General features: G+C 41.7%; 1 protein-coding gene across 8 annotated transcripts in view; it reads right to left on the reverse strand.

Moving 5' to 3' along the window:
* The window catches only part of ubap2l (ubiquitin associated protein 2-like), a 79,963-nt gene that overhangs the window by 57,854 nt on the left and 7,917 nt on the right, over positions 1–14,192 (reverse strand). For 7 of the 8 annotated variants that reach the window (XM_055875839.1, XM_055875845.1, XM_055875841.1 and 4 more), the window contains exons 2-3: positions 12,367–12,525; positions 587–664 (exon numbers count right to left, since the gene is read on the reverse strand). In XM_055875839.1, the coding sequence (XP_055731814.1) occupies positions 587–664; positions 12,367–12,480 (192 nt within the window). In that variant the 5' untranslated portion in view covers positions 12,481–12,525. The remainder of the gene's footprint in view (positions 1–586; positions 665–12,366; positions 12,526–14,192) is intronic. The other variant, XM_055875844.1, reaches the window with a different exon arrangement.

A 14,192-nucleotide genomic window follows, 5' to 3' on the forward strand; every position in this document is an offset into this window, starting at 1 on the left:
TTACATGAGTTGCATGTTCTGTTAAGATGCATTACCATAATCTAAATGAGATTTCTGTCATTCTAAGCACAGTGGGCGGACTTATTAATGTGCTATGCACCAAATCAAATAACATTTTATTGGTCACATACACATGGTTAGCAGATGTTAATGGGAGTGTAGTGAATTGCTTGTGTCTCTAGTTCCGACAGTGCAGTAATATCTAACACGTAATCTAACAAATTCACGACTACCTTATACACACAAATGTAAAGGGATGAATAAGAATATGCACATATAAATATATGTATGAGCGATGGCCGTGCAGCATAGGCAAGATGCAGTAGACTGTATAGAATACAGTATATACACAGAGATGAGTAATGAAGGGGTCCGGTAAATTTCTCAAATGGTTAGTAAATGGTTAGTAAATTAAAATCTTCCCGGACATGTTGGCTAGCGCCACATTTTCCTAAAGGGAAACCCTGGAACAATACTAGATCTCGTTGAATGTACACCAATGTAACGGAGCTCCCTTCAGGCAGCAAAAAGGGTCTAAAAGTGCATTGGGATGCTACAAAAGATGAAGCGAAGGCTAAGTTCTCACCTGCTTGACTTTCTCTTCAAAGTCAGCATCATTGTGGTCCGAAATCATCTGCGCGAGTCGGATCTGCTCAGCGGTGGCCTGTGTGGAGAAAGGGTGGAACATCAACTTCTAAGTCACCACAAAGTTGTTTAAAGGGGTCTCTTATGTAATCTCAATGACAATCGTTTATCCACCCATTAAGAATTGGTTCGGTACTACGTGTAGCTTTTCCATCACTATCAAACAAACAATTAAAAGGTTCTATTCAATCCGGCAAATGCTGCATGACTGCTCAATCGGAAATGACCTTTACATTTCTATTGCGCAATCTAACGCTTCAGCGATACAGATTGGATAGAGCCCCAAGTCCAAAAAATGCACAGGTGGGTGATCCTGACAACATAAAATCATCCAGAACTCAGTGTTTTCCCACTTAAATTAATATAGGTCATTTTTCAATTCACTAGTCAGAAAAAAAGTTGTCCGAACCCTCTCCACTAGAAGGAACGATATGCATCTCCTAGCTATCTATTGATAGGACAGGTGTCGCCCTGTCAGTCAACAAGCAAGTGATGACAGGAAAACACTGCTGGTTTGACAGTCTGCCCTGCCTCACGGTACCGGTGGGCAGTGTTATTTGTGCACTGGGGTTGGTTGTAGTCCAATTTCATTACACAGAGTGAGGAGAGCAAAATGCTTCATCGTTAGTGAGAGAATTTCAGGGTTCTTTTGTGCTACCATTTTACTCACATACAGTGCATTCGCAAAGTATTCAGACCCCTTGACATTTTTCACTTTGTTACGTGACAGTCTTATTCTAAATAATTGTTTTTTCTCAATCAAACACACAATCCCCCTTAATGACAGAGCAAAAACAGTTTTTTTTGTGCAAATTTACTCAAAATAAAAAAAGGGAAAAACCTTTACATAAGTACTCAGACCCTTTACAATGAGACTTGAAATTGAGATCAGGTGCATTGTGTTTCCATTTATCATCCTTGAGATGTTTCCACAACTTGATTGATGTCCAACTCTGGTATATTCAATTGACTGGACATAATTAGGAAAGGCACACACCTGTCTATATAAAGGTCAGGTAGGTGACCAAGAACCCGATGGTCACTCTGACAGAGCTCTAGAGTTCCTGTGGATATAGGAGTACCTTCCAGGAGGACAACCATCTCTGCAGAACTCCACCAAATCAAGCCTTCATGAAAGAGTGGCTAAAAGGCACAGGATAGCCCTCTTGGAGTATGCAAAAAGGAACCTAAAAGGACTCTCACTCCTGTAGCATCATACCCAAGAAGACTCGAGAATGTAATCGCTGCGAAAAGTGCTTCAACAAAGTACTGAGTAAAGGTTCTGAATACTTACAGTTGAAGTCAGAAGTGTACATACACTTAGGTTGGAGTCATTAAAACGCGTTTTTCAACCACTCCACAAATTTCTTGTTAACAAACTATAGTTTAGGCAAGTTGGTTAGGACATCTACTTTGTGCATGACACAAATCATTTTTCCAACAATTGTTTACAGACAGATCATTTCACTTATAAATCAATGTATCACAATTCCAGTGGGTCAGAAATGTACATTCACTAAAATGACTGTGCCTTTAAAAAGCTTGTAAAATGTAATAGCTTTAGAAGCTTCTGAAAGCCAAATTGACATCATTTGAGTCAATTGGAGGTGTACCTGTGGATGTATTTCAAAGCCTACCTTCAAATTCAGTGCCTCTGTGCTTGACATCATGGGTAACTTCCGTCATCATGAAGTGCTTTGAGAGATTAGTCAAGGATCATATCGCCTTCACCCTACCTGACACCCTAGACCCACTCCAATTTGCTTACCACCCCAATAGGTCCAGAGACGACGCAATCACACTGCACACTGCCCTAACCCATCTGGACAAGAGGAATACCTATGTAAGACTGCTGTTAATTGACTACAGCTCAGCATTTAACACCATAGTACCCTCCAAACTTGTCATTAAGCTCGAGACCCTGGGTCTCGACCCCGCTCTGTGCAACTGGGTCCTGGACTTGACGGGACGCCTCCAGGTGGTGAGGGTAGGAAACATCTCCACCCCGCTGATCCTCAAAACTGGGGTGCCAAAAGGGTGCGTACTCAGCCCTCTCCTGTACTCCCTGTTCCACCATGACAGCGTGGCCATGCACGCCTCCAACTCAATCATCAAGTTTGCAGACAACACTACAGTGGTAGGCTTGATCACCAACAACGACGAGATGGCCTACAGGGAGGAGGTGAGGGCCCTCGGAGTGTGGTTTCAGGAAAATAACCTCACCCTCAACGTCAACAAAACAAAGGAGATGATCGTGGACTTCAGGAAACAGCAGAGGGAGCACCCCCCTATCCACATTGACAGGACAGTAGTGTAGAAGGTGGAAAGTTTTAAGTTCCTCGGCGTACACATCACGGACAAACTGAAATGGTCCACCCACACAGACAGCGTAGTGAAGAAGGCGCAACAGCGCCTAAGAAGGATCCGAGCAAGGAGGCCTACAAACCTGACTCAGTTACACCAGCTCTCTCAGGAATGGGCCAAAAATCACCCAACTTATTGTGGGAAGTTTGTGGAAAGGCTACCCGAAACATTTGACCCAAGTTAAACAATTTAAAGGCAATGCTACCAAATACTAATTGAGTGTATGTAAACTTCTGACCCACTGGGAATGTGATGAAAGAAATAAAAGCTGAAATAAATCACTCTACTATTATTCTGACATTTCACATTCATAAAATAAAGTGGTGATCCTAACAGACCTAAGATAGGGAATTTTTACTAGGATTAAATGTCAGGAGTATAAATGCATTTGGCTAAGGTGCATGTAAACTTCCGACTTCAACTGTATGTATGCATGCATGTATGTACACACACACATATACATATATATATATATATATATATATACATATATACATATACATATATACATATATATATACATATATACACATATACATATATACATATATATATATATACATATATATATATATACATATATATATATACATATATATATACATATATATATATACATATATATATATATACATATATACACACACATACATTACAAAAAATAAACTTCAGGACCCTGTCTTAATAATTCATAAAAATCCGAATAACTTCACAGATCTTCATTGTAAAGGGTTTAAACATGCTTGTTCAATGAACAATAAACAATTAATATACATGCAACTGTGGAATGGTCGTTAAGACACAGCTTACAGACGTTAGGCAATTAAGGTCACAGTTATGAAAACATAGGACACTAAAGAGACCTTTCTACAGACTCTGAAAAACACCAAAAGAAAGATGCCCAGGGTGCATGCTAAACGCAGTTGACGTTTCTTTTTTTGCTATATAAACTCAGCAAAAAACTGTCAACTGTGTTTATTTTCAGCAAACTTAATGTGTAAATATTTGTATGAACATAAGATTCAACAACAAACAAACTGAACAAGTTCCACAGACATGTGACTAACATAAATGTAATAATGTGTCCCTGAACAAGGAGGGGGGGTCAAAATCAAAAGTAACAGTCAGTCTCTGGTGTGGCCACCAGCTGCATTAAGTACTGCAGTGCATATCCTCCTCATGGACTGCACCAGATTTGCCAGTTCTTGCTGTGAGATGTTACCCCACTCTTCCACCAAGGCACGTGCAAGTTCCCGGACATTTCTGGGGTGAATGGCCCTAGGCCTCACCCTCCGATCCAACAGGTCCCAGACACGCTTAATGGGATTGAGTTCCAGGCTCTTCGCTGGCCATGGCAGAACACTGACATTCCTATCTTCAGGAAATCACGCACAGAACGAGCAGTATGTGGCATTATCATGCAGGAGGGACATGTCAGGATGAGCCTGCAGGAAGGGTACCACACGAGGGAAGAGGATGTCTTCCCTGTAACACACAGTGGTGAGATTGCCTGCAATGACAACAAGCTCAGTCTGATGATGCTGTGACACAGCCACCAGACCATGACGGACCCTTCACCTACAAATCGATCCCGCTCCAGAGTACAGGCCTTGGTGTAATGCTCAGTCCTTCGACGATAAACACGAATCCGATCATCAACTCTGGTGAGACAAAACCGCGACTCGTCAGTGAAGAGACCTTTTGCCAAAGCTGTCTGGTCGAGCGATGGTGGGTTTGTGCCCATAGGCGACGTTGTTGGCGGTGATGTCTGGTGAGGACCTGCTTTACAACAACCTAGAAGCACTCAGTTCAGGATCTCTCAGCCTTTTGCGGACAGTCTGAGCACTCATGGAGGGATTGTGCGTTCCTGGTGTAACTCGGGCAGTTGTTGTTGCCATCCTATACCTGTCGAGCAGGTGTGATGTTCGGATGTACCGATCCTGTGCAGGCGTGGTTACACGTGATCTGCCACTGCGAGGACGATCAGCTGTCCGTCCTGTCTCCCTGTAGCGCTGTCTTAGGCGTCTCACAGTACGGACATTGCAATTTATTGCCCTGGCCACATCTGCAGTCCTTATGCCTCTTTGCTGCATGCCTAAGGCACGTTCAAGCAGATGAGCAGGGACCCTGGACAACTTTCTATTGGTGTTTTTCAGAGACCGTAGAAAGGCCTCCTAAGTTTTCATAACTGTAACCTTAATTGCCTACCGTGTGTAAGCTGTTAGTGTCTTAACTGTTTGGGATAGGGGGCAGCATTTTCACTTTTGGATGAATAGCATGCCCAGAGTGAACTGCCTCCTACTCAGTCCCAGATGCTAATATATGCATATTATTATTAGTATTGGATAGAAAACACTAAAGTTTCTAAAACTGTTTGAATGATGTCTGTGAGTATAACATAACTCATATGGCAGGCAAAAACCTGAGAAAAAATCCAAACAGGAAGTGGGAAATCTGAGGTTTGTTGTTTTTGAACTCACCCCTATCGAATACACAGTGGGATATGGGTTATTTTTCAATACCTAAGGCTTCCACTAGATGTCAACCGTCTTTAGAACGTGGTTTCAGGCTGCTCATGTGCAGGGGAGCCGGATGGGAGATGTTTTACTAAGGGGTCTGCCTACAACCTCGTTCTCAGTCACGCGCTTTCACTTGAGAGGTCGCTCTCGTTCCAGTGCATTTCTACAGAAAATGGAATTCTCCGGTTGGAACATTATTGAACTTTTATGATAAAAACATCCTAGAGATTGATTCTATACTTAGTTTGACAAGTTTCTTCGACCTGTAATATAACTTTTTGAACGTTTCGTCCGAATGGACCAGATCGCGCTTTTGGATTGTTTACCAAACGCCCTAACAAAAGAAGCTATTTGACATAAATGGACATAAATTATGGACATTATCGAACAAAACAAGCATTTATTGTGGAACTGCGATTCCTGGGAGCGCATTCTGATGAAGATCATCAAAGGTAAGTGAATAATTATATATGAATAATGTTGACTACCCAACATGGCGGATATTTCTCTGGCTGGTTTGGGCTCTGAGCACCGTTCTTAGATTATGCTTTTTCCGTAAAGTTTTTGGGAAATCTGACACAGCGGTTGCATTAAGGAGAAGTGTATCTAAAGTTTCATGTATAATAGCTTTATTTTCATCAACATTTATTATGAGTATTTCTATGAATTCATGTGGCTCTCTGCAATATCACTGCATGTTTTGGAACTACTGAATCTTACACGCCAATGTAAAATAAGATTTTTGGATATAAATATGAACTTTACCAAACAAAATATACATGTATCGTGTAACATGAAGTCCTATGAGTGTCATCTGATGAAGATCAAAGGTTAGTGATTAATTCCATCTCTATTTGTGCCTCTCCTTGGCGGGGAAAATGGCTGGGTTTATCTGTGGCTTGGCGGTGACCTAACAATCGTTTGTGGAGCTTTCGCTGTAAAGAATTTTTGAAATCAGACACTGTGGCTGGATTAACGAGAATGTTATCTTTAAAATGGTGCCTAATACCTGTATGTTTGAGAAATTAGATTTATGAGATTTGTTGATTTGTATTTGGCGCCCTGCAATTTTATTGGCTGTTGGTGAGGGGTTCCCCAGTCCTAGACAGGTTAACGACCGTTCCACAGGTGCATGTTCATTAATTGTTTATGGTTCATTGAACAAGCATGGGAACAGTGTTTAAACCCTTTACAATGAAGATCTGTGAAGTTATTTGAATTTTAACGAATTATCTTTCAAATACAGGGTCCTGAAAAGGGACGTTTATTTATTTATATACAGTGGGGAGAACAAGTATTTGATACACTGCCGATTTTGCAGGTTTTCCTACTTACAAAGAATGTAGAAGGATCTGGAGAAGGTCTGTATGGAGGAGTGGGCCAAAATCCCTGCTCTGTACCAAATATTAAGTTCAAATTTTCTGATGTATCAAATACTTATGTCATGCAATAAAATGCAAATGAATTACTTAAAAATCATACAATGTGATTTTCTGGATTTTTTTAGATTGCTTTGTAAGTAGGAAAACCTGCAAAATCGTCAGTGTTTCAAATACTTGTTCTCCCGACTGTATATATAACACACACACAGTATTCTAGTCAATGCTACGCCGACAGTGCATGTCCTAACATTTATATATTTCTTAATTTCATTATTTTACTTTGAGATGTGTGAATTGTTAATTTAGATATTACTGCACTGTTGGAGCTAGAAACATAAGCATTTCGTTAAATATGTGTAGGACCAATAAAATTTGATTTAACATTTGTTTCACCCAACTGACTCAAATATTTGAGGGTACATTGCACAAAACTTGGTCAATTCTTAATATAAAAACAATCAAATACTTTCAGTCTACTCCTAAATCGGCTTGTTGTAAAAAATAAAAAATAAACATTTTTTTTTTTTAAGTCAGCTGAGAGCCCCGAATTTGCATATCCCAGGTAATGTAACAAAGAGTCCAAATCCACTTATATTCTGACCACACCGCTCACGTCACGTGCGCTAGCATTGCAAAATAAATGTACACATACAGTACCAGTCGAGTGTTGACACTCACTCATTCAAGGTTTTTTCTTTATTTTTTACTATTTTCTACATTGTAGAATTCATTTAAAGTAAATTCTTCAAAGTAGCCACCCTTTGCTTTGATGACAGCTTTGGCATTTGGCATTCTCTCAACCAGCTTCATGAGGAATGCTTTTCCAACAGTCTTGAAAGAAATCCCACATATGCTGATCACTTGTTGGCTGCTTTCCTTCAAAGTCCAACTCATCCCAGAAATCTAAATTCAGTTGAGGTCGGTGATCTTCCTGTCTGGGTTGGCGCCCCCCCCCTTGGGTTGGGACGTGGGCGAGATCTTTGTGGGCTATCCTCGGCTCTGTCTCAGGATGGTAAGTTGGTGGTTGAAGATATCCCTCTAGTGGTGTGGGGGCTGTGCTTTGGCAAAGTGGGTGGGCTTATATTCTTCCTGTTTGGCCCTGTCCGGGGGTATCATCGGATGCGGCCACAGTGTCTCCTGACCCCTCCTGTCTCAGCCTCCAGTATTTATGCTGCAGTAGTTTATGTGTCGGGGGGCTAGGGTCAGTTTGTTATATCTGGAGTACTTCTGCTGTCTTATCCGGTGTCCTGTGTGAATTTAAGTATGGTCTCTCTAATTCTCTCTCTCGGAGGACCTGAGCCCTAGGACCATGCCTCAGGACTACCTGGCATGATGACTCCTTGCTGTCCCCAGTCCACCTGGCCGTGTTGCTGCTCCAGTTTCAACTGTTCTGCCTGCGGCCTTGGAACCCTGACCTGTTCACCGGACGTGCTACCTGTCCCAGACCTGCTATTTTCAACTCTCTTGAGACAGCAGGAGTGGTAGAGATACTTTTAATGATCGGCTATAAAAAGCCAACTGACATTTACTCCTGAGGTGCTGACTTGCTGCACCCTCGACAACTACTGTGATTATTATTATTATTTGACCATGCTGGTCATTTATGAACATTTGAACATCTTGGCCATGTTCTGTTATAATCTCCACCCGGCACAGCCAGAAGAGGACTGGCCACCCCTCATAGCCTGGTACCTCTCTAGGTTTCTTCCTAGGTTTTGGCCTTCCTATGGAGTTTTTCCTAGCCACCGTGCTTCTACACCTGCATTGCTTGCTGTTTTAGGCTGGGTTTCTGTACAGCACTTTGAGATATCAGCTGATGTAAAAAGGGCTATATAAATACATTTGATTTGATTGTGGAGGTCAGGTCATCAGAAGCAACACTCCATCACTCTCCTTCTTGATCAAATAGCCCTTACACAGCCTGGAGCTGTGTCGGGTCATTGTCCTGTTGAAAAACAAATGATAGTCCCACTAAGCGCAAAGCAGATGGGATGGCGTATCACTACAGAATGCTGTGGTAGCCATGCTGGTTAAGTGTGCCTTGAATTCTAATTAAATCACTGACAGGGTCACCAGCAAAGCACCCCCCACATCATCACACCTCCTCCTCCATGGTGGGAACCACACATGCAGAGACCACCCGCCTCTCCCATCACGTCATTGGTTTTTAGGAGCATATACCCACGTGGGTGATTGAAAGCTGAACTGAGGTCCACTTTCTAGTCGGTGGTGATAATGCACCTTAAAGTTGGTTGCCAACCACCATATCAAGTCCAATGAAGAACAACTGAAGGAGAGATTACTAGAAACTAAATAGGATCACCCTTTTTTCAGTGGATGAGTTGTTGGAGTAGAGGACCTTGTGCATTTCAGGTAAAATAACAACCCATTGTTTATATCCCAGGACAAATTAGCTAGCAACTGCAAGCTAGCTAAATAGCCATGAATGTTTTCTGCGTTTTGACTTGTCCCCAAATTAATATAGTTGGTTCAGAGTTCGTTTTTGCTTTCAACCTGCGTGTCCTGATCGCGTCTGGTATGGGTTGGGAGAAAAAAAAAAAAAAAATACATGCGCGCGATTGCGGACGCATGTGCATCCCCGGTCTAGTCAGCATGTTAGCCTTACTGTTCTGGCACATTCATTTATTTTCTTTGACATCTTTCATGTAGCAGCCACCTTTCATTTATCCAGGCTGTATCACATCCGGGCATGATTGGGAGTCCCATACGGCGGCGCACAAATGGCTCAGCGTCGTCCGGGTTTGCCCGGGGTAGGCCGTCATTGTAAATAAGAAGTTGTTCTTAACTGACTTGCCTAGTTAAATAAAGGCAAACAAAATAAGTACAAATTTGTCAAGCTAATGTGGGCAACTGTTTAGTTACATAATTTTACAAAAACATAATTTTAAGAACAAACATCACTGGCAATTCATATCTTGCAGTAAGACTAATAATATCAAGAGAAGATCGGTAAAAAATTTTTTTACAAATAAGCTGTAATGTGGTCACTAAAGATCCCATGGCACTTATCGTAAAAGAGTGTTTAGCCTGGTGTCCTAGCTAAATTCCCAATCTGGAACGCGTACCATCATGGCCACCTAATCATCCCCAGCTTCCAATTGACTCATTCATCCCCTCTCCTCCCCCTTCTAACTCTTCCTCATGTCATTGCTGTAAAACCAGTCAGTATCTGGTGTGAACACCGTTAGCATCATGGTTACACTTGGTGTGGTTACATCTGGCGTGGTTACACTTGGTCTGCGGTTGTGAGGCCGGTTGAACGTACTGCCAAATTCTCTAACCAAGTTGGGGGCGGCATATGGTAGAGAAACTAACTAAATTCTCTGGAATGACAAACTGCACATTTGAGTGGCCTTTTACTGTCCCCAGCACCTGTGTAATGATCATGCCGTTTAATCAGCCTCTTTATGGATGGATTATTTTGGCAAAGGAGAAATGCTCACTAACAGGTCTGTAAACAAATGAAAGAAATAAGCTTTTGTGAGTATGGAACATTTCTGGGATCTTTTATTTCAGCTCATGAAACATGGGACCAACACTTTAAATGTTCCGTTTTTATATTTGTTCAGTATACTTATAAAATAGTCCTGATCATATAGGTCTAGGCGATATCCAAAACAACTTAAGACTCTGAATTCATGCACTTTCAGTAATAAAAAATGGTAAAGTCATGTCCTTCTACAAAAGGCAATGTGGTTTAGCATAAAGAATGCCCCTCTCCACACAGGTGTGATTACTTCCTCAGAGTTTAGAGCTTGAGGTAGTCACCTCATACAAGTACTTGGGAGTATGGCTAGATGGTACACTGTCCTTCTCTCAGCACATATCAAAGCTGCAGGTTTGTTAAATCTAGACTTGGTTTCCTCTATCGTAATTGCTCCCTTCACCCCAGCTGCCAAACTAACCCTGATTCAAATGACCATCCTACCCATGCTAGATTATGGAGACAATTTATAGATCGACAGGTAAGGGTGCTCTCGAGCAGACAGATGTTCTTTACCATTCGGCCATCAGATTTTCCACCAATGCTCCTTATAGGACACATCACTGCACCCTATACTCCTCTGGAAACTGGTCCATATCTGTATACCAGTCGCAAGACCCACTAGTTGATGCTTATTTATTTAAGCCTCTTGGGCCTCACTCACCCCATCTGAGATATCTACTGCAGCCCTCATCCTCCACCTGTTCTGCCAGTCACATTATGTTAAAGGTCCCCAAAGCACACATTTCTGGGTCGCTCGTCTTTTCAGTTCGCTGTAGCTAGCGAACTGGAACAAGCTGCAACAAACACTCAAACTGGACAGTGCTCAATCTCTTCATTCAAAGACTCAATCATGGACACTCTTACCGACAGGTGTGGCTGCTTTGCGTGATGTATTGTTGTCTCTACCTTCTTGCCCTTCAGCATGTTGTCTGAGCCCAATAATGTTTGTACCATGATTTGTTCTGCTACCACCATGTTATGTTACTACTATGTTGTGTTGCTACCATGCTGTGTTGCTGCCTTGCCATGTTGTCTTAGGTCTCTACTTGTCGTGATGTGTGTTTAGTCCTATATTTATTCATTCTTATTCCCAGCCCCCGTCCCCGCAGGAGGCCTTTTGGTAGGCCGTCATTGTAAATAAGAATTTGTTCTTAACTGACTTGCCAAGTTAAATAAAGGCTAAATAAAATATCACAACACATTTCTTAATCTGGGAGGTAAATTTGATAAAGTACTCATTCATTTTGCTGTATATTTCAGATGGAACCAAGGCATTAGAATGTACCCGAGGCTACCAAAATATAGGTCAGGTGGCAAAAAATGTTTTTGCTCAGGGGAGGCCTGGCTGGTTACTTTTTCTATTTGGCTGGCTACTCCAGATACCTGTGGAAAACACTGAGAACTACTTCCAACTAAGGCATTGCACCATGAAAACTAAAGCATCTGCTGTTGGGTCAGTGTGTGCTCCCCGAAATGGCACCCTATTCCTTAAAATGGTGCACTAATTTTGACTAGGGCTGTATTGCAATGTTTTTTGCATGGCAAAAATGAACACACGAAGCAGACCAGTGTCTTTGTTCTTTTAAAAACCTGCTGTATGTAAAATATTGTGTGCTATAGTTTGGATGACATGTTTGTTTCAAACTTTAGGGCTGTTTTCCTTAAGAAGTTCAAATCTGCTTTGTGGTGTGTTTCCTTGCCATGATACTAATGCGTATCGCGATACTGGTTTTGTCTTGGCCCTACTTTTGACCATAGGGCTCTGGTCAAAAGTAGTGCACTTTAGGAAATAGGGTGCCATGTGGGACACACCCCAATGTAAAATCGTCCAGACCCACTTCCAATGTGTTTCACCATGAAAACTAATGCATCAGCTGTTGGGTCAGTGTGTGATGACTAAGTGCATGACATCCTGTGTGGGCAGCAGGGTCGAGGGCCGGGTACCAACCTGAGGCCTCTGCTTGTGCTGTGTCTGGCTCTGTGTCTGGCCTGTCTGCGTCTGGCCTGTCTGCGTCTGCTGCTCCCAGCTGCCGCGGGCTCGGTTTCCGCCCACTGATGTCATAATTTACAGTATATACAAATAACAGTATTTACAAAGGAATAACACCTGCGAAAGAAAAGTGAGAGTGAGGTTCTGTGGAAAATAGTAGGGGTCCAGGGTCCTCCCAGACTAGAAGCTCAGTTCTGGTGACTTTAAAAGGACATTCCACAACCTAAATGAATGAAACATGATTTCTACAATAAGATTGGCAAAATTCTTAATATACAGGACCATGCATATAGCTTATACTATCAGGTATGATATTAGCAATAAACATTATCACATGTAGTCCAAATGATGCAGCATAGTGGCTATAAATAATTAGGCTGAAGCATTGGGTTGCATTTACACTATTGGGCTAATCATTAGCTAGATCCCAAAAGTAAATATTTTAACTAATCAGCATCCTATTGATTCATTTTATGTCGCAAAAAACTTGTAATAACACAGGAATATAATGTAGGCCTAACTCTTAGGGTAACTTGGGGTATGCAGCCACAGGGTAATGCTGTACTTCTCACACAAACAACTTCATGTCACACCCCCCCCCCACACACACAGTTTGAAAAAAATCACAGTAAATACTGTCCAGCATCAACTTAAGTTAGAAACAGTCTGAAGCAGGCGCAGCATGCAACGTGGGGTTTGTTTTGTGTGAAAACATGGCGGAAGGCAGTGACAGCGCTTAAGAGATTTTTCAGCCTTCTAAGAGGACCAAATCTGAAGTGTGGTCGCATTTAAGGTTTACAAGAGAGCTGATGGGAAACTTATCGAAGATGGTCACCTTCTCCACAGAACATGCAAATAAACGTATTAATAATAATAATCACTGCGAAAAGGGGCAACACTTCAAATCTCTTGAGTCATCTTTCTGACCACCACCCACTACTTTATAGCATATGCTAGGTAAGTTAACTTTTACCTCAATGCATGATGTGGGGACTTGGGAATGGGGGAAAATGTCATGGTCTGTCTGGCTAACAGCTTGTCAATAATGTAAACTGAAGCTTTCAGTGTTACCTATTCTTGTAAAAACACTACACGTTGTGCTGCTGCTGTATGCGTTGTGTGTCTGCAGACTATTAGCCCATTGCACACAATAACGCGTTATGTAGTTCAGTCCCCCAACCAACATATTTTGTTGATTTAAAATCCGGCAAACGTCGACTTAGTTGTAAAAGTGTTCCAACAGGAGAAACACTATAGACTCCTATATAAGACTTGTATTTATGTAAATTGTTGGGCTCATTGCAATTATTATCACTGTCTTAAGACTCATTTGTATTTATGTAAATTGTGCATGGGGTCATTGCATACTCAAATGCAACACAGAAGATAGACTGTGTGAATAATAATTATAATGTAACACCAATAATAATACATTTGCTATTCCCTTAGGGCGTGCAGCAGGCAAACCCATTGATGCTACTGGTCCCTTATCTACAGCTGTGACAGACACTCGAGCAAGCATTTAAAAGGCAGACTCCTTTTGCACCCACATCAAAAAAATGCTCAAGACCTCACTGCAGCCCTTTCATATTACATTGCAAAGGGCATGATGCCATTTCAAATTGTTGAGAGGCCTGGCTTTGAGTCTGATGAAGGTTGCCGTGTCTCACTACAAAGTGAGTGCTGCTAATTTTATGTTGTTTGTTTATTTGATTTGCTTACTTAAGGTTGTCTTCATTTAAACGTGCACTAGGGAAACTTTTACTTTATGGCGCCTTCTTTAA

This window comes from Salvelinus fontinalis, chromosome 22, assembly GCF_029448725.1.
Source record: "Salvelinus fontinalis isolate EN_2023a chromosome 22, ASM2944872v1, whole genome shotgun sequence".
NCBI classification, from domain to species: domain Eukaryota; kingdom Metazoa; phylum Chordata; class Actinopteri; order Salmoniformes; family Salmonidae; genus Salvelinus; species Salvelinus fontinalis.